This window comes from Pogoniulus pusillus, chromosome 8 (genome assembly GCF_015220805.1).
Source record: "Pogoniulus pusillus isolate bPogPus1 chromosome 8, bPogPus1.pri, whole genome shotgun sequence".
In the NCBI taxonomy this organism is placed as follows: Eukaryota; Metazoa; Chordata; class Aves; order Piciformes; family Lybiidae; genus Pogoniulus; species Pogoniulus pusillus.
This window is the reverse complement of record NC_087271.1, coordinates 11,560,681-11,583,843: the sequence shown is the minus strand read 5'-3', so window position 1 is coordinate 11,583,843 and position 23,163 is coordinate 11,560,681. Positions and strand designations below refer to the sequence as shown.

The following is a 23,163-nucleotide window of genomic DNA, read 5'->3' as shown; positions in this document are numbered from 1 at the left end:
GCAGGCTCTCATATCCTCACAGCCTCTGCTTTCTCAGCTGCTCCTCCTGGGTGAAAGTCCAGGCCTTTGTACTGAGCCTTTTCCTGTCAGAGCCAAGCTAGAAGGGTGACAGTGCAGGTTGGCACAGTAGCAAGCAGCCCAGTATCTGGCAGGCCTCTGCTTCATCAGAAGGCAGGAGTTAGCTGTTCCTCTGTTACATAGCTGGGGGAGGGCTGGTATTAGTGATGCGTTTGATCCCTGCTAGCCAGGGCTAGACCAGTGGTGTGATGGTTTGGGTGTTCCCTGCCCCCCCACACTTGGAAAATCACCCAGACTAGACTCAGCCAGCTCTGAAATTTTGATTGAAGCTTATATTTACAGCTTAGCCCCATATACAAGCAGATATTTACAGTCTATACAGTTATAGACAGCAATATACAAGGTAAAAGGTAATGCAGGAACACAACAGCCCTCCCAGAAACCTGAGTCCCCAGGAGGGGCTCCCAACCACCCTTCCACCTTCTCCCACCCCTCAACCTTACCCCAGACGTTGCCTTGTGCCCCAAGGAAGACTGGAGGTTCGGCCAGGGGGGTTAGGTAGCAAAGTGGATTAATCAGAGAGACAGAGGGTGAGGTTAGAGAGAAAATGCAGCTCTGAGCCCGGACAAAGAGCGACTCCCCTGTCTATATTTCGATTCTTGTTCTTATACCTCTCAGCAAGCCTATGAGTGAAGTAGACATGACCATTGTTTCTCTTTCACAGCCTGTGAGATAATCCTCACCAAAACATTCTAGCTAGCTTCAAACTAGCACAAGTGGTAGCTTTTATGGCAGGCAAGCTAGCAGCCCCCTAACTGCTGGAATGGCTGCTTCTCCTGACCCACTGTGGGTTTCACAGCATCAAGTGAAATTCCCCAGATATTCCAAGCACAACATTGCAGCTCTCTGGAGCACTTAATTCCTGTATTTAAGAAGCCTTTCCATATGGATAGTAGTGCCTCACTAAAGCTTCAGAAAGAATTCTGGTGAGTTGTTCTGGTGAGTGTGATGATCGCTTCTCCTCACTCCTTGGAGGTGTCTTGGGGTGCTTGGTGCTTCCTCTAAAAGCTTTGTTTTCAACTGTTTGGAGCCAAATTGTTTTCCTCTCAATCTGTGTCATTGACTGAAATGCTGAGAAGTTCTGGTTGGAAGTGTTGTGCAGAGATGATAAGTCATGGCTGGTGTTAAAAATAACTTGTTAGTGCTATGAGAATGCCTCAACTTCTCTCCCAGAGCCCTTGCTTTTGGTGGAGGAGCTGAGAGGCCTGCATCTTGCTGCACCTTTCTTTTGTCATTTCTGTGAGTGCTCATCCGAAGTGGTCAGGCAACACACCTTGGGAAAACAGAAACTTGCAGGCATGAGCTTGAGCTGTTCAGTTCAATCCATGAAAATTTGTACACATTGAAATCAAGCTAGCCTGGGACCAGGCATGACTTTGAACTTTAGCTGCAGGCTTGTGCTTTAACAGCTTTGGTGTGGCCCAAGTGCTTTGAGCTGAGAATAAGGAGTCCCTATCCCCTGCTGCCCTGCTGATACATGAAAGGGCCCCAGAGTTAAAGAAATGGCCTTTGGCTTTTTGAGACACTATTGCCTCTTCCCTCTAACTTCTTCCATCCTTGTTTAGGGATATTTCATGTCTGTAAGTTCACAGACTCCATTCATGATTGGATGCAGGTTTGTTTTGAGGTTGTCTGTCAATTGCATGGGCTGCAGTTCACAGGATTAACCAGGTTGGAAAAGACCTTCAAGATCATCAAGTCCAAACTCTCACCTTCTAATTAACTAAACCATGGCACTGAATACCTCATCCAGTCTCCTTTTAAACACCTGCAGGGATGGCAACTCCACTGCCTCCCCGGGCAGCCCCTTCCAATGCCAATCACTCTTTCTGTGAAGAGCTTCTTCCTAACATCCAGCCTAAACCTATCTTGGTGCCATTTGAGACTGTGTCCTCTTGTTCTGTCATTGTTTGCCTGGCAGAAGAGACCAATCCCTATCTGGCTACAACCTCATTTCAAGTAGTTCTCAACAGCGATAGGGTCTCCCCTGAGCCTCCTCTTCTCCAGGCTCCTCTCTCCTGCAGGACTGCTCCCTTGTGCAGTGCACAGTGGATCTTGCCCTTGCAGAGCAATCAGTTAATTAGTATTCTGCTTGTTTGTGTGGCCACTGCTCCTAGCTCTCTACGCAGCAGTCAAGCTTGCTGTGGACTGCAAATTAATATCTCAGAGTTTCTGATGGCACTCAGCATTTATATTTAGCAGGTGTTTTCATCTGCAGGAAGTTATTTTTCATAATGTCCCTAGGGGGAAAAACAACCAAAATGTAGGTCTTGCCTGCAAGAAAAGCATCCTTCACTTGGGTGTGTGCTCTTTGAGATCCCTGCAACTGCGTTCTTCTGTCAGCAGGTTACACAGGGTTGTGTGTTCTATATGGTTGGAACTTGTGTCCCATTCACCTCTCTTCTTGAGATGAGACTGGTCAAGTGGCTGCTGTATCTTTTCCTGGAGGTGGCTCTTTCGTTGTATGGCTTTTTCCTCGCACAGCTGAACCAACTGAGCCCTGGGGACTCAGTGCTCTAATGACTATCCTGGCAGAAAGCAGGACCTGACTGCACTGATGCAGATGAGCAGGGCAAGCTGAAGTAGCAGGATTGGCCTCATGCTTGCCCTGTACTCTCTACTTGACTTCTCAGCCTCTCTGCTCTTGGGGAGTGATTTGGGAGGTACATAAACAAAAGTGTCCTCTTGTACAGAACATGTCTTGGAAGGATTTATGACTTTGCAGCATAGTTTGGTAGTAGGACAGAGATTTTCTATCCTTCTATTGAAATACAACCGCTGAGCAATGTAAGTTTGAGCGTGTTAGTGCTGGAAAACACTGTCAGCTGGAAGAACCAAGTGCCTGAAGGAGACAGCACTGTACTGGGGAGAATCATTGTGTGACCATGTAGGTCTCTGTGCTTTAGCAAAAGAGGTGTTGGCAAATCCTGGGCCTCTTCATAGCTATGCCTCTCTTTGCTTGTTTTTCAGAGTACAATAAGCTCTTAAATGTGTACAGCAAAGGGTCGAACACTGAGAAATGTCCATGTGCTGGAGGGAAGGTAGTGTCCTACTAGGAAAGCAGGGGTCCTTACCTGTCTCTGCCACTGCATGTTGCTTGCCATTTGCACAGGGGCAGGCAACACCTCTGGGGTCCCAGTTCTGGGCAGCCTCCATTTACCTCTTGGGGGAAGTGTCTCTTGGAGACTGGGCCCTTCCCAAACTGAACAGCTCCTCTGCACCCTTGGAATGTGTTTCCAGTGTGCTTTGCTGGGGAAATGAAAGCCCAGAGCCGAGCTGATGACTGGATAGTCCACTGAGTGTGAGTTAGCTGTAGGCACTTACAGAAGCCCTGGGGTTGATCCCCAGGAATGGAGCAGCTTGGGAAATTATGTCAAGAGATGTAATAAACTTTCCCCTTGTGTTTCCAACGGCAGTACCCTCACTTCTTGAAGAGAGAAGGCAACAAGCTTCAGATCATGCTGCAGCGGCGGAAGCGGTACAAGAATCGAACCATTTTAGGTTACAAGACTCTGGCCGTGGGCTCTATCAACATGGCTGAGGTGAGGAGCATTTGATGTGGTCTCTCTTTACAAAAGTGGACATTTTCCCTTCTCTTCAAGCACATTGTTGTCACTTTCCTCATTGAGAAGTACCTGGCAGGATTTCAGGTACATGCCTTAATAGCTCACCAGTAGTTACAGGGCAATATTTTAAACAGATTTTACTACTGAGTAATAATATTGAACATTTTCTGGGCAGTACCTTGAGAACTGAAGCTTCTGAGAGGCCAGCTTGTTATCTAGGGAGAGTTTTGGTGTTATTGTTGTGGGGGGTTTTTTTGAGTTAGGGGGAACCAGCTCATAAGTGCAGAACAAGATGGTCAGAGTCACTTGGACGCGAAGAAAGACTAAAGCATGGCTTGCTGTGCTTCTCCATGCCACCTTGTGAGTTAAGCATCAAGTAGGTTCTCTCATTTTGCTTGTTGACACCCTTTGCAACTCTTACTTCTTGGCTGGTGGTACTTTAGGTGGAGTTCTAATCATGAGAGTTAAATAATAAAATCATCAGCTTTACATCTGAAAACGAATGCTGGAATCAGGCATGGATATGTTATTCACGGAGGCTCTCAGATGTCTTAGCTCCCTGCTTCATTATTTCATGCCCTGCCAATTCTGAGTATTTAGAAGTGGCCTTAGCTGTTGCAGTTCAGTTTAACACCATTCTCTTTCATGGGACTCCTTTCTGTCAACAAATCACTTCTCCCCAAATCAAGCTGGTGTTGTGCTGTGGTGGATTATTACTACATTAAATAATTCCTGACAAAGGCCACTCCTTGTTTGTGAGTTCAGCAGTAAAGGGTGAACTCCCTATTTGAGTGGGCCAAATTCTGATTTGTGCTGTTGCAGATAACATTTTTTTCCCTGTCTTGTGCTTGTTTTAAGAACTAGGAATTAAATACTGCTGTAAGGCAGAAAACATGCGGGCCTGGTTAATTAGTCCCATCAGTGACCTGCTAAGTGCTGGATGTTTGCTGCTGTGCCATGTGGGTTTTCTTATGTCTTTCTGTAGTGTCAGCTGGCTGAGGTTAGAAGGTCAAACGTTTTCAGAGGTTCATTATATTAGGAAATCTGGAATATTTCTGAAATTGAAGACTTCAGAAAAACAGATTTTTACAAGCCTCCCCACCCCAGCTTTGTGGTTTATGGTGTAATGACCCCTAAACGGCACTGACACAGTTACAACTTTGCATGATAATAATAATGGTGAAGAGGTTCTCTTAGCTGTTGAAACAAAGCAATTAATTGGCACTGTGAAACTGAGCAGAGTTGAAGAGCAGATGGGCTTATGTTCCTTGTCAGCTCAGGTCTTTTTAGAGCCATGGGAAGAGCTAATGAAGCAGCCTGGCACATGGAGAAATCTGAGGTGCAGATGTGAGGAAACACTTTCTGACACTGGTGGGGTAAAAGAAGAATGTGAGTTCTAGGTTCTTTTAGGAGCCCTGTGAGCTGCAAGAGGAGGCAAAATGCAAACAGACATGTCACTCTGCCTCCACTATTGCCTTGGGTTTTTGATCCACTGCATCCTGGCATGGCCAGATCCTCTGAAATTCACAGTATCACAGTATCACCAAGGTTGGAAGAGACCTCATAGATCATCGAGTCCAACCCTTTACCACAGAGCTCAAGGCTAGACCATGGCACCAAGTGCCACGTCCAATCCTGCCTTGAACAGCCCCAGGGACAGCGACTCCACCACCTCCCCGGGCAGCCCATTCCAGTGTCCAATGACTCTCTCAGTGAAGAACTTTCTCCTCACCTCCAGCCTAAATTTCCCCTGGCACAGCCTGAGGCTGTGTCCTCTCGTTCTGGCGCTGGCCACCTGAGAGAAGAGAGCAACCTCCTCCTGGCCACAGCCTCCCCTCAGGTAGTTGTAGACAGCAACAAGGTCACCCCTGAGCCTCCTCTTCTCCAGGCTAAACAATCCCAGCTCCCTCAGCCTCTCCTCGTAGGGCTGTGCTCAAGGCCTCTCCCCAGCCTCGTCGCCCTTCTCTGGACACGCTCAAGCATCTCAATGTCCCTCCTAAACTGGGGGGCCCAGAACTGAACACAGTACTCAAGGTGTGGTCTAACCAGTGCAGCGTACAGGGGCAGAATGACCTCCCTGTTCCTGCTGACCACACCATTCCTGATGCAGGCCAGGATGCCATTGGCTCTCTTGGCCACCTGGGCACACTGTCGGCTCATGTTCAGGTGGGTATCGATCAGCACCCCCAGATCCCTCTCTGTCTGGCTGCTCTCCAGCCACTCCGACCCCAGCCTGTATCAGGTGCCAGCTCTCTGGAGCAGGGTTTGTGGGCTTTTTTGCTTTAGGAAGCTTTTTTGCATCTGTATCTCAGCAGGAGTTTTTGCCTTTACTGACTGTTCTGCTGGGCTTTAACACAAAATGAAGTTCCTTAATTAGGAATTGAAAAGGTTGGTAACTTGATAATTCAAATCAATGCTGTGCTGTGGAAGCAAATACATAGTAATGAGGTAGTTGAGTATTGTGCTTCAAGGATCAGTTAATCAACCATCAAGCTTAGAGCAATTTTCCTTTCCTTCCACTGCTTCCATTTGTAGTTAAATGAAACCTCAGCTGGCATTGTGTATTGCCTGCAGGTGGCTCCTGCTCATGCAGGGTGTTGGCTTCCTTCTGTACTTGGAGATCTGGAGTAACCATTAGCATAAATAACTCTTGTAGTATGCAAATGGTGCAGGTTTAAATTCATTTTAAATCATGCTGCTTAATTTTCTGCCCCAGGTCATGCAACACCCGACAGAAGGTGGCCAAGTTCTGAGCCTGTTCAGCAATATCAAAGAGGCTGCAGTGAAGGTAGCAGAAATCTGGATTTTCTCTTTGTCAAGTCAGCCAATTGATCATGAAGACAGCACTATGCAGGCCAGCCAGAAGATCAAGTCTACAGGTAAGAGTTAAGAGTACAACTCTGTGCTCTAAGGGTCAGTGTCTTCCTGAAGTAGCTGGAGTTAAACCTCACTTGGGCTTAGATACTTCCTGGGACAAGTGAGAACCAGTTTGTGCAACTTGCCATGTCTGTAACTGATTAATGGAAAACAGGAACAAAACCAAAACCTCTTTGCAAACCTATTACTCTATAATCAGAGATTGTAACAGGAATGGAGGACTGAACTGTCAAAGCTTCTCCAGCATGTGAGACCAAGCCCAAGCCATCCAGCAAGGGTTAGCTGTCTTTTTACCAGCGCTCTTCCAGCATTACTGGTAGGCGTGTTGAGAATCTGTAGCTTCTTACCTGCCTAACAGTGTTGTGTTTGGAAGATTCACATTTAAGCTACTTCTACAACTTCTTTTTCCTTTGGGTATTCTACAGTAAATCTCTTTAGCTTAGATGAGACCTGAAAACCTGCAGCACGTTCTGCTGTAGATCATGGTTTGGTCTAGTGAGCGTAAGTCCATGATGTTGTGCCTCGTACAGAGATGTCACAGGGTTTCTACTCACGACAGTCTTTATGTGCTACCTTCTTCTCACTGCTAAAGGGTGACCTGTTGAAGGCTGTGCATGCAGGTGTTTCTGTGTTGTTGCCTGAGGCCAGGCAGCTCACCTGCAGTGCCACTTTACTAAAGGATTTAGACCCTAGGATTCTGTGTTTTGTTCCTTTAATGCAGTTATGCCCATGTTTTGTAGAGGAAGTAATTTTTCTTATGGAGAAACATCTTTACTTGCTGCTGTCTTACCAGGTTGTTTTTTCCAGGGTAGAAGGGGATGGTATTTCAAGAAGCCTTATCTGTGTTCTGGTCTCTTACATTTATTAGATGTGTTTCTCTTTATTCCTTACCTCCAGGCATTTTCCATCTCACAGGTTCTAGCCCAGGTAGAAGACAAACCAGCAGGCATCTCCATGCGTGCCTCCTTTCTTCATTTGTGATTGTTAGTTGGGCCTTCTCTGCTCCTGAGATGAGATTGTCCCCTGCCTTAAAGGAGTTTCACAGGATCTCTCCCCTCTTTCCTTCCCTTCCAGACAACTATTCCGAGGAAGAGTACGAGAGCTTCTCTTCTGAGCAGGAGGCCAGTGATGATGCCGTGCAGGGCCAGGTACTGCTTAGGGCATGGCTTCTCCTTGTGAGAGCTCTAGCAGAGCATGTACACTCTCAGGTCGTGCTTGAATCTGAAAGCCCATTTCATTAGCTGAGCCATGACAGTGTGAGCCTGTCACCAAATGTCTGCAGTGGCAGAAGGCCTGCACAGTAACCCTTTTTTTTCCACCATGGTGTGATTTATGGGTTCACATGTTAGGACTTGAGTTCCCTTTAATCACTGAAACATTAGCATCCTTGTGCGTCCCTCTGCTCAATGGTCAAGGCATCAGTTGATTGCTTCTGTAATGCTGTTGGGATTCAAAGAGTCCAAGTAATCCCCAGCTGTACTTAAAGAACCAGCAGGGTCTAAGTCAGTCTGTAGTCTTTAATGCCTTCTGCAAAATATTCCTTACATAGAAGCCCCTGGGTAGATGTGAGATGCTTTTTGAGTATTTGCCTTCAGACTCTGGCATCTCCTGCCTCCCACCTCTTGGAGAATACTGAAAGAGAAACCCACCAAAATGTGGGGTTGTGACTGTCCTTGTTCCTTGAATGTTCCTGCAGACCTGGTTCACTTCTTTTTCCTTCTGCCATCATAACTTCAATTAAGGCAAATGCTGAAAGTTGGGAAGATCTAGCAGAAGGTTCATTTTCATAGAGGGAACATTTACAGCACTTAAAGAAATGCTTGTGTGTCCCTGAATCCAGAGGTAACAGAGGAACCCTCTTTCTGTTCAGGATCTGGATGATGATGAGTACGAGCTGGGCAAGCCCAAGAAGCAGCGGAGATCGATAGTAAGAACGACGTCCATAACCAGGGTCGGTGGAAATCAGTTTTACTAACACTGACGGGGCTTGGCCAGGATGCACAGTGCATGTGGCTTCTAGGAGCAGCAGTGCTAGGCATGCTGGCCCAGCAGAAAGCCTGGCAGCATGGTCACAGCATGTGAAGAGCTAGAAAAGGCAAGCAGTTCAGGGAGTGGGGGCAGCCACGGTGTGTGCATGTGCTCTTTTAGGTGTCCTTCGGTGGCAAAGTTAAGGAGCTCCAAAGGTCATGTAAGTTCATGGAATTCCACCCTTATGAACAAGCCAGTGCAGGATCCATGCTCGTGTAAGTCCTGAAGGTAGATTAAGGTGAGAAGAAGCTCTTCTGTTTGTGCTCTGCATGGAAGAGGCCATTGGGAAGGTTTCAAAATGAAGCAGCAAAATCAGGGGCTGGAGCCTGGCAGATAAACCTGAGGCCGTGCATGTGGTGCTGATACAAAAGAAGTAGTTGGATGCTGAAAGCTTTGGCAAGTTGCATGCTGCTATCCACCCTCACACAGCAAGTATGTGCATGTTTGCAAAGCTGCTCTTCTCTGTGGAGCAGTGACTTGTGCTTGGCCATGCCAGAAGACAGCTTTCTGCTTACACAAGTGTTTGTGCATGTCTGTAACGACAATAACTCAGAATCACCAGGATGGGCTAGATTTCTTTTGGGGCTTACTCCTAATTTTGGAGATTATTGTACCTCTTGTGAGGCTATTTCTGAAATCCATGTTTTGATAAAGTTTGAAATAAACCATATGTTGACCTGAATCAAGATTCAGGTCACTGAGAAAGCATGCTCCTGGTCTTACAGACAGCTCTGTTTCCTACCTTGTCTGTCCTTAGCACTGTTTTCAAGCACATGTAAAAATACAGGAGAACCAGCAAACAAGCAGCTTCCTTCATCTAGGAATGGCCTGGTGCCAGCCATTTTCTCCTTCCTTTTCTCTTGATGCAGGGTTACCACCTCAAGTGCTCTGTGCCAGCACTCACACGTGGACCCTTCTCATCTTCCCTTTCTTCAGGGTGTGTTAGGTTGGTCAGTGATAGGCAGCTTGTGGCAATTCCTAGCTGTTTGGTCCTGCAGGAAGGAGAGAAAGCTCTTGGGGGCAAGTAAACACACAGAAAGTGCAGCACCTTGGCTCGTGTTGTCTTGCACCCTGGAGATGGCATTTTTCTGAGAGGCAAGTGCTAAGGACAAGCCCCACCACATTTTGGCAGTGCTGCTACTCAGACAAACGGGCCTGCTGGAATTAGCTGTGTGCTTCATTGGTGGAAAACACATTTCTGCACTCAGCCAGTTTGTAGATGCCTGTCTTGGGTCATCCTTGTTAAGAATCAAAAAAAACTGACTGTCAAATGTTTGCCAAAAATACAGCAAATTAGTACAGGAGGCAGTATGGAGTGGCATGAATTTGTTCCCTGCTGTGTGTCCAACCAAGGGTGGTGTGCCATCCATCAGGGCCACTAATGCTCCGTGGAGTGGGACCTAGCTTGCTTTAGTGCAGGGAGAAAAATATTATAGGTATGACAGTGCTGATTTCAAGCTTCTTGCAGACTGGGAGAAAAAAGTTCACCTAGCATTTTACTTATGCAAAAGTGTCTTTGACTTACAGCAACAAAACTTCAAACAGAAGGTTGTGGCATTGCTGAAGAGGTTTAAAGTGTCTGACGAGGTAAGGAATCTGTTCTGTAAGCCTTCCTGTCTTGTGTGTTTGACTCTTCTTGCTGCATCTTGCTTTAGTCTTCAGGGACACTCTCCTGTTTCCTCCACTCTGTTTTCATGTTTGCAGTGGATGTGACCTTTCTTTACACCCTGGCTTTGCATGGAGGTTTGAGGGCCAACTTTAAAATATCATCAAACAGTTTGCAGGTCAAATTTTATCAAAAGCAGATTTTGGCAGTCATGTGTGCACTCATTAGTTTTGCAGACTGCTTTGAAATTATCTTTGACCTTTTCAAAGGCAAGTAGTCTATGGTATATTTCTCTTGTAAGGTTAAATCCCAGACTCTTTGATCATATTACTTAGAACAGCCAGGCAAGGCATGAAAAACTTGGATAAGGACAGTCAGCTGTCTGGTCAGAGCTGAAAATGAGAGAGTTCCAGAACCCAAGAAACTTGTGTAATATTGAGTACCTAACATAAAAACAGTTAACATCTCAGCTGGCTGTGTGCTGAGTTTTGTGGCTTGAGGGAAAGAGTGAGTAACTCCTCGTGCTTCCAAACAGTCCTATTAGCTTTGCTGTTCTTCCCAAGTTAGCTCAGCAGAGTCAGCACCCATGGCTGAGGTCTCAATCAGCTGAGCTGCTGCTTTTTTGGAGCTGCCACTCAAAAAAAAGCAAGCTGAGCTGTGCACGGTTGCCTGCTTACTCTAGTGAATATGTGGAGCAACCCATGAAGTTTTGTGGGAGAGGTCTGTACTCTTCAGCTTTGCTGTGGGTGGCAGCTGATGCTGAGCCTTGTCCAGGTTTCAGGCGCCTCCTGTGGACATTTTTGTTATTTCTGCCTGCTTGGGTACCTAATTAGGAAGTGTCCCAGCAACTTTTTCAGTAAAACCCAGACAGGTTATGCTATTGAGGTGTCCTCCTTTATTCTACTTAATCTAAGCAAACTGGGGTCTCCAATAGGGCCCCTTTCGAAGCTTTGTTTGTGGAATGGGGTTGCATATTTGGATGTAAGATGTGGTTAATAGCTTGTTCATAAATGCTTAGTCCAGCAGATAACTTCTGTGTAACCAGACACTGACAAGCTTGGACCAAAATAAGCACTTCTCATATACTTCATGTTTCTGTTGGATTTAGTGTCCTTGCACTAGGAGGGCAATCTTACTCCCAAGAGTGATGTGCTGCAGTCCTTGGGGGAGCTCAGGTGATGTGACATACTCCTGGCTCCTAGCAGGGTAAACAATGTCTGCTTTTGTTCTGCATATAGGTTCTGGATTCAGAACAGGACCCAGCAGAGCACGTTCAAGAGGTGGAGGAGGACCTAGATCTTCTGTATGACACTCTGGATATAGAGAACCCCAGTGACAGCGGGCCTGAAATGGAGGATGATGACAGTGTCTTGAGCACTCCGAAGCCAAAGTTAAAGTAAGTGTGGGGCAGCAGGTGCTGGGCTGGGGAGAGACCATGTGCAGTGTCAGCACAGATTAGATGTTGTTTCTATTCCCACCACTCCATCCTATTTGTTTTCATCTCTTGTCCTGGTGCCAGAGTCTAATGAGTCTTGTTACAATGTCAGTGACTGCTTGTGAGTTGGGGCTAGTGTATGTGTGGGGTGGGTCTAACTTCCCCTCAGTCTTATTTCTTTGTTGGCATATTTGCAGATGTTCTGCCTCCCCTGTCAGCTGAGCACAGAAGCAGAAATTGCTGGCAGGCAGTAGGTTTAAACCACACACAAATGTTTTAAAGAGGAGCTAGAAAGAGCCAGGAAATCTGTGATAAGGCAAAATGAGATGTGGTTGGAAGGTGCAGAAGTAGAGGAAGGGAGGGAAGGACAAGGCAAGCTGTGTCTTTCTGGAGAACCAGTGCAGAAAGAGAGCCTTTGCAGAGATTAAGGATGCAGGAGCAAAGGAGTTGCACAGGGCTCAGGGGGCTTAACTGCAGCACCAATGGGTACCAGTGAGCCTGCTCTGAACCTGCTTTGTGGGCACTGACATGCAGGCAGCACTGCTGAGCTGAGCTGGGATTGCTGGCTCAGGGTCTCGAGCAGGTGCAGAACCCTGAGCAGGCAGAGCTGTGTCACATCCCTGCTGAGTACAGACTGAAAGCATGAGGCTGTTTGGGCTGCACTCACACTTCTGACAGGCAGGCAATGACATGCTTAGGCCTCCAGTGTTGTGACTGCTCTGAAACACTGCAGCTGGCCAGTACAGTATCTGCTCAATGCCAGCTAATTACCAGGTGCCATAATATCTTAATTAATGTAGAATAAGCTGGCTGGGCTAAGTATAGATTCCAAGTCTGGAGTGACTTGTTTCCTTTCAGTGAGCCAAAAGATGTCAAAGATAGACCGGGACAGAAGTGATAAGTGGTGAGGCTGGTGGCTTGTAAAGGCATCTGGAGATTGAGCTGATACATTGCCAACTGGTAGCCCCTACCTCGAAGTGATTTGAAAGTAGGCATGTTACAGTGAGCAGCTGCTTTGAAACAAGCCAAAATGCTATCCTGTAAAGACTGGGAGCTTATGTCCTGGTCCCTGGAGCCCAAGAACTAACTCTTCTGGGATATGTGGCTGCTGGAATATTGCTGGAATCACAACTTACCGTGTCTGGTGCTGGGGAAACACTTTGTTGTTTGCTGTGTCCAGGTCTTGAAAGGGATGAAAGTTCTTGTCTTGAAAGGGATGAAAGTTTGTTTCTAGAAAGGGATGCCTTGGTAAATGCTGATGCTCATAGGCAGGTTTGTCCCGCAACAACAAAACAAAAACTCAGCTCCTTAAGTTGTCATTGAGTCTCTCGGGCTGGTGTGATGAGCTGCCTTTCTACAGGGAAGTGCAATCTGGTTGTATGTGCTACCTTATCTTGCTGAGCAAATGTGTAATTGGATGCTGGGGCTGGCAGCCAAATCCAGATACAAGCTGGCAATAAAATGCCTATTAGCACCAAGACTCCCTTACCCGCAGGAACAGGGTGTCTGAGAGGCAGTAACTCTGCTTGCTGTCTGTCAGGCAGGAGCTAGACCTTGTCTGGAGCAGAGTGCAGTTCCATCAGCATTTGCAAAGCTGTAACGAGCTACAGAGTGAAGCTTTGCACCTGATGTTTGAGGTAGTGGTGGCACCACTGCTTGTGTGGGCTCTCTTCTGTGATAGGAAAAGCACTGCACTCGCTGCCCACTCTGGATTTTAGGGAAACAAAAGCTGCTGCTTGGTGTGTGATGTGAGAATGTTCAAGCCTTCTGAGTAAGAGCTTTGTAAGTGCAGTCTGCTGTGTGACAGTTGACAAGTTAGATCCATTAGATGGACATCAGTCACTTGGTGTCAGGGCTAGACAGGGGTTCCTGAGCTTTCTGGCTGCTTCTGTGCTCCTGGAGACCTCCCTCTCCTTTCAAAATTTGCCTATAAATTTTAGTGGCACCATTGAGGAGCAGTAAGACAGGCTGGGAAGTGTCACATTGCTTGGCTGTGAATGTGCTGTCAGTGTTTTTAATAACAAGAAACTGGTTTTGATTTCCTTACTCAGACCTTATTTTGAAGGCCTATCACACTCCAGCTCGCAGACAGAAATTGGTAGCATCCACAGCATCAGGAGCCAGAGAGAGCCATCAAGTCCTGTAAGTTGTGTTTTGGGAAGGTTATCTCTCTGCAGTTCATATAGCAGACCTGGTCTGTCTCTGTTTGCATGTGTAAATTTAAAGCATTTGCTCTGACCTCCAAAAATTTGGATGCAGAGATGAATTTTCTGCCAAGGAAACCTATTTGTTGTGTTGAGGTTTGGAGGAGTTTTGCCTTTTTTGGGTTTTTTTGGTGGTTATTTTTAGTTTCATTTTGTTGTTTTGTTTTGTTGCTTTGGTTTTTTTTGTTTTTTTTTTTTTTAAACTTTTGTGGGTTCTCAGTGGTTTGTTTTTTTTTTTTTAATCAAATATTGGATTAACTGAAGGGGACCTCATCAGGTTATGTATTAAGTACTTGCTGTGGGTATAAATAGCTGCAGATCTCTGCGTAGTTGAAATGACTGCCAGGAATTTTAGGGACTCTTTGGCACTGTTTGGTGAAACCTTACTGTTGTTAGGATACTTTTTGTGGTGGCTGGGAGCGAGCACTGAAGGGCAGCTCACCTTGTTTTCATCTCCATGTGGGCATATTAGGCACAGAAGGTATCAGTCCTATTCCAGAGCACTTTTCTTGCCTCTGCTGTGTGTTGTACATCAGCTGCTGCTTTACCACAACTCACACTAACATATTTGGTCCCACTGTCACCAGGAAGCACTCCTGGTCATTACACAGAGCTGTGCAGTGTTTGAATGGAGAAACAATATCTTTGCAACAGCCTGATCCAGAGAGTGGGGCTGCAAACTGTGCCAGTGCCATAACTCCTAGTGATTTTTCTCCTCTCAAGCAGGTAGAAGTGCCTGAAAAGACAAAGACTCTTGGAACCAAGCACACAGGCGACAGCATTTCTGACAACGTCTCTTATGTAAGTTGAAAACACACTCAGTGTTCCTCCTGGCAGTTTGGCTGTCAGCTGTGAACTGTTGTGTGGTGTGTGTCCATCCACCCTTACAGTTGAATGTGCAACACAGCTTAAGTAGGTACCATTAGCTGCAGTGAAGATAACGCTGAGCTCCCCTCCTGACCTTAGTTGTTGGAAGTTTTTATTCAGAGATCCATAGAATACCAGGTGGGAAGGGACCTCAAGTATCATCTAGTCCAACCTCTCAGGGTAGGAATATAGTTTAAATGAGATGGTCCAGCACCCTGCCAAGCTGGGCCTTCAAAGTGTCTGATGTAGGGGAATCCACCGCTTCCCTTGGGAGTTTATTCCAATGTCTAGTAGTTCAAATGATGAATTTTTTTTTTGCTGGCCTCCAGTCTAAATCTCCCCAGTAGCAATTTGTACCCTTTGGCCCTTGTCTTTACCATGGGACTCTTTGTAAAATGTTCTTGTCTTTTAGCCTTTGGAAACAGAAATTCTTAATGTGGCATTCTGTTTAAACAGCCTTTCTCTTGGTTTGAGGAAGCCTGGCCCAAAGTGCATTATCTTGAAAGGGATTTTCAGAGGTGTCCCATTTTGTCAGACAGAAGTATTATTTCAAACCGAATTGGCAGAAGTCAAGCTGATCTAGGGGTAGAAATCCAAAATCTCAAGTTGCTATACTGGGGATGTGCAGTTTGTAACATTTCTTCCATGTCTTTGTGCCTGCACTGGTTCTTTTGGGTAAGCTGAGTTAATCTGCAGTTGCATGAGGAGGCATGTCCCTGGCTTTGAGCTGGGAAAGTGCCTATTCCAAATAGTATAACTGAGCACCTTTCCTACTTCCAGCTCCTTTCTGAGTCAGAACTGGGAACTGTTAGCCCCAGCCAGCCTGTATTGGCTTCTCTCTTTTGGCAGTGAGTGTCTGGAAGGAGGCAGTCTGAATGTGTCCCAGCCAGAGTAAGCTGGGGTGCCTCCTGCCAGTCCTTGCAGCAGTGAGACAGAAGTAAGGTTTTGTCCTCATTACTGTGTTCCCTGTGTTTTTGCAGGAGTCTAACCAGCAAGCTGAGGTCCAGGAAGCTGAACTCCCCACTCCAGATGTATTTGTTGAGAAGCTTCCACCCAGCGGGAAGATCACCAAGACCGAGTCCCTCATTATCCCATCCACCAGGTGACACAGCACTGCACCTGCTGCAAGGCTGATTGGGAAGTCATGGGTAGCTTGCCAGCATTTAAGCCACTGGCTGAAAGGAGACCCTTCTGGTGTTCAGGCCCTTTGGTGATGGATCTTGAGCACTTGATAAACGAGTACTCAAAACCTGGAAGGGCAGCACTGCTCTGAGGTTGCTCCTGTTGCTGTTATTGTATCCATTCCATGTCCCCCTGGAAGCTATTTGCTGAAAGATACTATTGCAAAGTCAACATCTGATGCAGACATTAGCCTTAAAGGTGTGTGATGGTTTGGGTGTTACCCACCCCACACACAGTTTGGAAATCACCCAGACTAGACTCAGCTGGCTCTGGAAATTTGAATGAAGCTTCTATTTACAGCTTAGCTCAATAGACAAGCAGATATTTACAGTATATACAGAAATAGACAAGGTAAAAGGTAATACAGAAACACAACAGCCCTCCCAGAAACCTGAGTCCCCAGGAGGGGCTCCCAACCACCCTTCCACCTTCTCCCACCCCTCTCAACCTTACCCCAGTCCCAAGGAAGAATGGAGGTTCAGCCAGGGGGTTAGGAAGCAAAGTGGCTTAATGAGAGACAGCAGAGCAGTTAGAGAGAAATGCAGCTCAGGCAATGCCCCAAGCAGAAGTGCCTTACCTGTGTTTGGATTCTTGTTCTCATACCTCTCAGTAAGCCTATGAGTGAAGTAGGCATCACCCTTGTTTTCCTTTCACAGCCTGTGATCTAGTTCTTTTCACCAAAACATCCTAGCTAGCTTCAAACTAGCACAAGGTGGTTGTCAAGTAAAACTTGTGTCCTCTTAAACTCTCCCAAAGAGGGTGAGTGTGGGCTTCAGCAACCCCAATGTATTGCTTCTCTGGTTGTTTGCAATCAAATAGGTTTCGGGTGGAAGAGGTATTCCCATGCTGCTTTTGGGAGTGTGACTGCAGTTTGTGTGAGCAGATCCTACCATGCTGGTGTAGCAAGAACAGGATGGTGATGTGGGTCTTAGCATGGGCTGTTGAAGGCTTCCTGGGACTCCTGGGAGCCTGTTCTGCAGCTGACCATATGCTGTGCAGCAGCGGAATTAGCAGGTCTCAACTTAGCTCAGGTCTACATGCACAGTTCACCGATGCCTGCAGTGACGTCGGTGAGGTTGCCAGTCTGGGTGATAGGGGACCTGGGGGGGATGTATCTCAGAAGGCAGCTCTGGAACACAGGTGCATCTCTGCAGCAGGTCTGAAGGCAAGCAGACGGGGCGGCGGGGCAGGAGCACGTCTCTGAAGGAGAGGCAGCCAGTGAGGCCGCAGAACGAGAGAGCCAACAGCCTGGACAACGAACGCTCCCCGGACACCCGGCACCACTTACAGGTGTGGCAAAGACTGCTCTTTCCAGGCACTCCTTGGTCTTCTTTTCCAACTGTCTCCTGTGGTCCAAGTGTGCCATCCCTGCTGGAAGGGAACTGGTCCTTGCAGCATCAGGAAGGAGAAAGTGTGCCTAGGCTGACAGCCTGTCATCCACTCAGTCTGCTGAGTTCTGCCAGCTTTCTGCTTTGTCACCTTGCCATAAACTGACAACACTGGGACAGATTTTTATGGTGAGGAATGAATAGGGATGTGTTGAGGAATTGCTCCTCTGAAGTAAGGTGGATTGCAAAAGGAGACTGCCTAATGCTTTTGTTAGCTGCAGGACTCTCTTTGTTCCCTCCTTGGAGGAGATCTTTCCAGGCTTCACAGAATCGCAGGAACATTCCAGTTGGAAAAGGCCCTCAGGATCACCAAGTCCAGCCCATAACCCTACTCTACAAGGTGCACCCTAAACCCTATCTCCAAGCACCACATCCAAACGACTTTTAAACACATCCAGGGTTGGTGACTCAACCTCCTCCCTGGGCAGCCCATTCCAATGCCTGACCACTCTTTCCCTGAAAACCTTTTTCCTAATATCTAGTCTAAAGCTATCCAGTCACCACTTGAGGCCACTCCCTCTTCTGTGAATGCAAAATTCCAGTAGTTGATAAAAAGTGGTTGTATAGGGTTAACACTCCTGGGGGAGTGACCCTGAACCTGACCCTAGGGGTCTTGGCCCCTCCTCAGGGGTGGGCCACACTCCAGGTGATGGTTAGCCCACTCCCCCCACTTCCTGTGGTATAAAAGACAGGAGTTCTCCTGTCTCTTCCTTTTTTTTCGCCCTCTTTCTCCCTACCTGCCTTCACGAACACACACACACACTGATACTGCATACCAGCCACGAGGCAGAGACACCATCACACTACTCGGGTTGTATCCATCCCTGTTTTGTATTTTGCTGTTTTCCCTTCCTTATCCTTTGTAAACTCCCCTACCTCCAATCCCCTTTTTCTAAGTTATTGTTAAACTTTTCCTTTTTAACTTCCAAATCGAGTGAGATTGATTTATTGGGGTGTCCCTACCTTTTATCTCTCTCCCTGTCTTTTGGGGAAAGGAGGGGGAGGAGGGGAGGGCACTCTATAAACTCTATAAATTCTATAAATTGTCATTGGGTCTACCAAATTTATAAGAGTCTCTGGGAACTTGCATTTGAACCCAAGACAGTGGTGTAAGTAAAAATGCATGGCAGGAGGATTAATGGCCAGCAGAACCAAGGTGGCTAATAGAGCAGCCTTCAGAATACTGCAGTGTTGAAGAAGCTGATAAATGTCAGTCCCAGCAGCATTTGCTGATGGAGTTACCAAGCACTGACCAACTGTACACAGCCACCTGTCATGAGCTACAAGAGCTCCAGCTGATGGATTGACAATTAGAGCTGACATCTCTTGCTATTCTCTTCTCTTTGTCTTTATTTCTAGATTCCCAGGAAAACAGTGTATGACCAACTAAATCACATCCTAGTTTCTGATGACCAGCTGCCAGAAAACATTATTCTTGTCAATACTTCTGACTGGCAAGGCCAGGTAAAAGCAGGAGACGTTACCTGAAGCACAGTTCTCCTTCATTGTTCCTCCTCAGGAATGGACAGGCCTTGAGCTCTACCACTAACCAAGTAGGTTCCACTGCTTGGTTGGAAGAGCAGTGGTAGTGCGTGGGGGCTGGCAGCATACTGAGTGTTCAGTGCCTACAGACTGGATTTACTTTGAGCAGGAGGTGCTGTGGGTCTTGTAAAGCTTTGCCTCCCTGAGTCTTTTTTTTTCTCTTCTACAAAATATCATTCCTTCTGGCTAGCAGTACACTGAGAATGGCTAGATTCTTACACTTGAGCCTTCTTCTCACCTGTGGTAAACTGAGACAGAGGAAGCAGGGAGGATTGACCTGTGGTTTAGGCTGAGATTCCTAGGAACAAGGTGGTGAATACAGGAGAAAATATTTCAGGTCAGCTCTGTTGCCTTGCATGCACAGTTAGGCTTCCTGACTGCAAGTAGTAGTTGTGTTAGTGAAAACCCTGAGTTGTGCTTCCTTACACTGTTGTCATGGATTGGTTTGTTATGGATTTGGAACAAATTGTAGTCCTTTTAGAACTTTAGCCTGAGAAAGCAATAAAATATGTATGGAAGAGGCCCAATAAGCTTATGCTGGGTGACTGTTGCCCATGGAACTTGTGCCAGGCTCAAGGAGTTGCTTTGTGCTTCTGGAAGAGCTAGTGTCACAGTTTTTGAGAGAGAAAAAATAGCATCTGAGTGAGCAGTTACAGTGTCTCTATACTTAGAAGACAGAGAAATGCCTTCTAGAGGTGGAGACAGAAGTGTTATAGGTCATTTCTGGTAGTTTTAGGATCTTGTGCCTGCAGTATCAGAGGACATGAAGATAGCATTGGTTGGGGTGTAATAAAGTAATGGTGCAGAGTTTGAAAGTGTGAGATGATTACTGAGTCATATCAGCATTCTGTGTGTACTTGAGGTGTGAATTGTTTCCCATTAGCTACATGGAGAGGAACCAGTCCCTCACCAGGAACAGGAGTTGGCAGCACCCTTCCCATTTGTTACTGTTGGGGTGTGGGCAGAACGTGGCATTTGTTGAAGGCCTTTTGAAATCAGAAAGAGATGCAAGTGCAGTTCCAGAAGTAGGTGAGTAGGCAGCATCTGCTTTTATCCAACGCCATCTGCTAGGCTAATGGCCTGCTGCTGCTGCTGCCACTCTGCTCTCTGAGGCCATAAAAACCTGCTGTTCTGGAGCTGTCATTGCTGTGTTTTTGATACAGTGCTGGTGTTTGTCAAGAAGGTGCAATGGTTCCATCTTTTCTGGAGGAAGAGCTTTCCTTTGGCAGAAGGATGAGGTATTTGGCAAGTGGCCCCATCACTTACAGAACTGGGCATGGGGAGAGTGCCCACACTTGGGTGTGAGAATACCTAGGAGGCTGGAGAAGGCAGATTTCCTTCTTGTCACAAACCGTGGCAAAAAGGACTGTAAATTGTTCTGTTCTCTCCTCAGTACCTGTCAGACATCTTGCAAAAGCACACCTTGCCCGTGGTCTGCACATGCTCCTCAGCTGACATCCAGGCAGCTTTCAGCACTATTGTCTCCAGGATACAGAGATAGTAAGTTCTCACCTTGCTCGTGGTGTCTGAGTCTCACCTCTCAAAGCCTCTCAGCACCTGTGCCCAGGGAGTTTGCCACCCAATAGCTGAGAAATGCTTCTCCCCAGTTACTCTCCTGAGGTCAGAGTTGTGTAGCTCTTCAGCACTCACCAGCCCTGCAAACCTGTTGCTACTCTGCCATGTGTGTAGGAATGAAAATCTCCTTTCATTGACACCAGTGATTTTAAAAGGTTCTGCTTTGGAGACTGCCTCATGGGTCAGATCTAATAACCACTGAATCATGCCGAGCTGCTAGGTTTTAAAACAGTTCTTGTCCCCCACCCACTCCAGTAATTCCCAGATGAATTCCTCAAGACATTCCTTAGGCACTTACTGAGGGGTGTGGGTATCAGAATGTATCTCTGACACAGCAGTTACTCGAAATAGGTACTTCCTAGCCTAGATAGTTGAGTGCAGCCCTTTAGGTTATCAAAATGTGTGACAGAAGGAGGAGCAAGAAGACCAATTGTGATGGTTTGGGCGTTACCTGCCCCCCTACACTTTGGAAATCACCCAGACTAGACTCAGCTGGCTCTGGAAATTTGAATGAAGCTTATGTTTACAGCTTAGCTACATATACAAGCAGATATTTACAGTATATACAGCTATAGACAGAAATGTACAAGGTAAAAGGTAATACAGAAACACAGCAGCCCTCCCAGAAACCTGAGTCCCCAGGAGGGGCTCCCAACTGCCCTTCCACCTTCTCCCACCCCTCTCAACCTTACCCTAGTCCCAAGGAGAATGAGGTTCAGCCAGGGGGTTAGGAAGCAAAGTGGATTAATGAGAGCTATGGCAGAGAGGTTAGAGAGAAATGCAGCTCAGGCAATGCCCCAAGCAGAAGTGCCTTATTTATGTTTGGATTCTTGATCTCATACCTCTCAGCAAGCCTATGAGTGAAGTAGACATCAGCACTCTTTCTCTTTCACAGCCTGTGATCTGATCCTTCTCACTAAAACATTCTAGCTAGGCTCAAACTAGCACACCAATTAAGACAATATTGAACAATGTTGCATTTGTTAATAACACTTTAAGCTCCCAGTGATTATTGGGATATTGCTTTGTGGATTGAATGAGCTCTCCTCTGAATTTTTTGTTTTAACTTGTTCTGAAATAACTGGTTGGAAGCACTGTTATAAATATGTTTCCTTTTTTTTTTTTCTTTCCTGTCTAGCTGTAACTGCAATTCACAGCCTCCAAACCCAATTAAAATTGCTGTGGCTGGAGCCCAGAATTACCTCAGTGCTGTATTGAGGCTCTTCGTAGAGCAGCTGTCTCACAAAACCCCAGACTGGCTTGGCTACATGAGATTTTTGATCATCCCTTTAGGTAAATAAGAAACAATCATCTTTCTGTGAAGAACAAATGTGATGTGTTCCCTCAGGAGGAGCCCTCCTGGAAGCTTTGGCTTGGGTGTATGGCAGTTAAAGGAGGCAAACGTTGAGCTGTCATAGAATCGTAGAATCAGTCAGGGTTGGAATGGACCACGACAATCATCTAGTTCCAACCCCCCTGCCATGCCCAAGGACACCCTACCCTAGATCAGGCTGGCCAGAGCCCCATCCAGCCTGGCCTTAAACACCTCTAGGGACAGGGCCTCAAACACCTCCCTGGGCAACCCATTCCAGTCTCTCACCACTCTCATGCTGAACAACTTCTTCCTCATATCCAGCCTGAACCTACCCATCTCCAGCTTCGCTCCATTCCCCCTAGTCCTGTCACTCCCTGATAGCCTAAAAAGTCCTTCCTCAGCATTTTTGTAGGCCTCCTTCAGATACTGAAAGGCCACACTAAGGTCACCTGGGAGCCTCCTCTTCTCCAGACTGAACAGCCCCAGCTTTTTGAGTCTGTACTAGCACTGTGCAATGCTGGTGTTGTGTGAGTGGAGTGCATCTTTACACTCTGGATGCCAATGTCTACTTGTAAAACTCCCTTTTGAAGCAAAGGGTTGACTACTTCCTCCCCTGTGTGGGGGGAGGGCTCATATCTATTTGTTGTGGTACAGTGAATGCATGGAATAATGTTCTGGAAGCCCTTTCCCTGGCTGAAATGGTAAATCCATTGGGTACTGTGTTTGCCTAAGCAATTAGTGTTGTAGCCTCTCTGATGCTGACACAGAAAATGTTTATGAAGGAGGTGGGGGGGGGGGGAATTTTTAAGTCCCTGAAACTGCTGAGAGTTTAAATTACTCAAATTGCATGTATCTTTTGACCTTTCCTTTATGTGCTTTCTGTTTGGATTTTCCCCTCAGTTTTCCAACACCTTATATCTGCCATTCCAGCAATTCAGCAGGCCTGGCTAACTGGAAAGTTACCCAGCTTGGATTGCTCATGCTGGGGCAAGTAGAGTAGGCTGATAAATAACTTTAGGGATCACATAGTCAGAAACATGAGGAACGTGGTAGCAGTGAGGCCTGGAAAGACAGGCAGTCACTTATGCTTGTGGGCAGGGGCATCTGTTGGTGTTGTGAGGATGGCAAAAGCTTGACTGGTCCAAGGCTTGGCTTGTGTGAATGAGGCACTTGGTGATGTAGGCAAAAGTAAATAAACTTGAAAAGCACTTTTTGTTGGTGTTTTCTGGTCTTCAAGGCTTTGGACCAGCTGATGGTGGATGCTGTAGGAGCCAGAAGTTAATGCCTCACATCAGGAACAGTGGGGTTGGGCTGTCAATTCAGTGGTGCAGTTTGCAGAAGTCAGTGAAAAAGGCAGAGGAAGAGAGCCGAGTCCCTTCTCAAGGCAGGCATTTAGTTTGCAAAGTGGTTGGCAGGAAGAGGAGGAATAGCCCCTTAGGGGGTAAAAACAAGGCCAAAAAAAATCTGCAAGGTTAAACGTGCTTTGAATGAGAGTCTGTG

The 23,163-nt window shown here is 46.6% G+C and overlaps 1 protein-coding gene across 10 annotated transcripts in view; it reads left to right on the top strand.

The window, feature by feature from the left end:
• The window catches only part of PACS2 (phosphofurin acidic cluster sorting protein 2), a 103,879-nt gene that overhangs the window by 46,169 nt on the left and 34,547 nt on the right, over positions 1-23,163 (top strand). For 2 of the 10 annotated variants that reach the window (XM_064147210.1, XM_064147215.1), the window contains exons 4-16: positions 3,495-3,620; positions 6,361-6,523; positions 7,596-7,669; positions 8,392-8,472; positions 10,077-10,136; positions 11,394-11,551; positions 13,642-13,732; positions 14,521-14,595; positions 15,642-15,763; positions 17,001-17,133; positions 18,591-18,695; positions 20,167-20,273; positions 21,487-21,641. In XM_064147210.1, coding sequence (XP_064003280.1) covers positions 3,495-3,620; positions 6,361-6,523; positions 7,596-7,669; positions 8,392-8,472; positions 10,077-10,136; positions 11,394-11,551; positions 13,642-13,732; positions 14,521-14,595; positions 15,642-15,763; positions 17,001-17,133; positions 18,591-18,695; positions 20,167-20,273; positions 21,487-21,641 — 1,450 coding nt within the window. Of the gene's footprint in view, positions 1-3,494; positions 3,621-6,360; positions 6,524-7,595; positions 7,670-8,391; positions 8,473-10,076; positions 10,137-11,393; positions 11,552-13,641; positions 13,733-14,517; positions 14,596-15,641; positions 15,764-16,997; positions 17,134-18,590; positions 18,696-20,166; positions 20,274-21,486; positions 21,642-23,163 lie in introns of all 10 variants that reach the window. The other 8 variants (XM_064147208.1, XM_064147214.1, XM_064147207.1 and 5 more) reach the window with 6 other exon arrangements.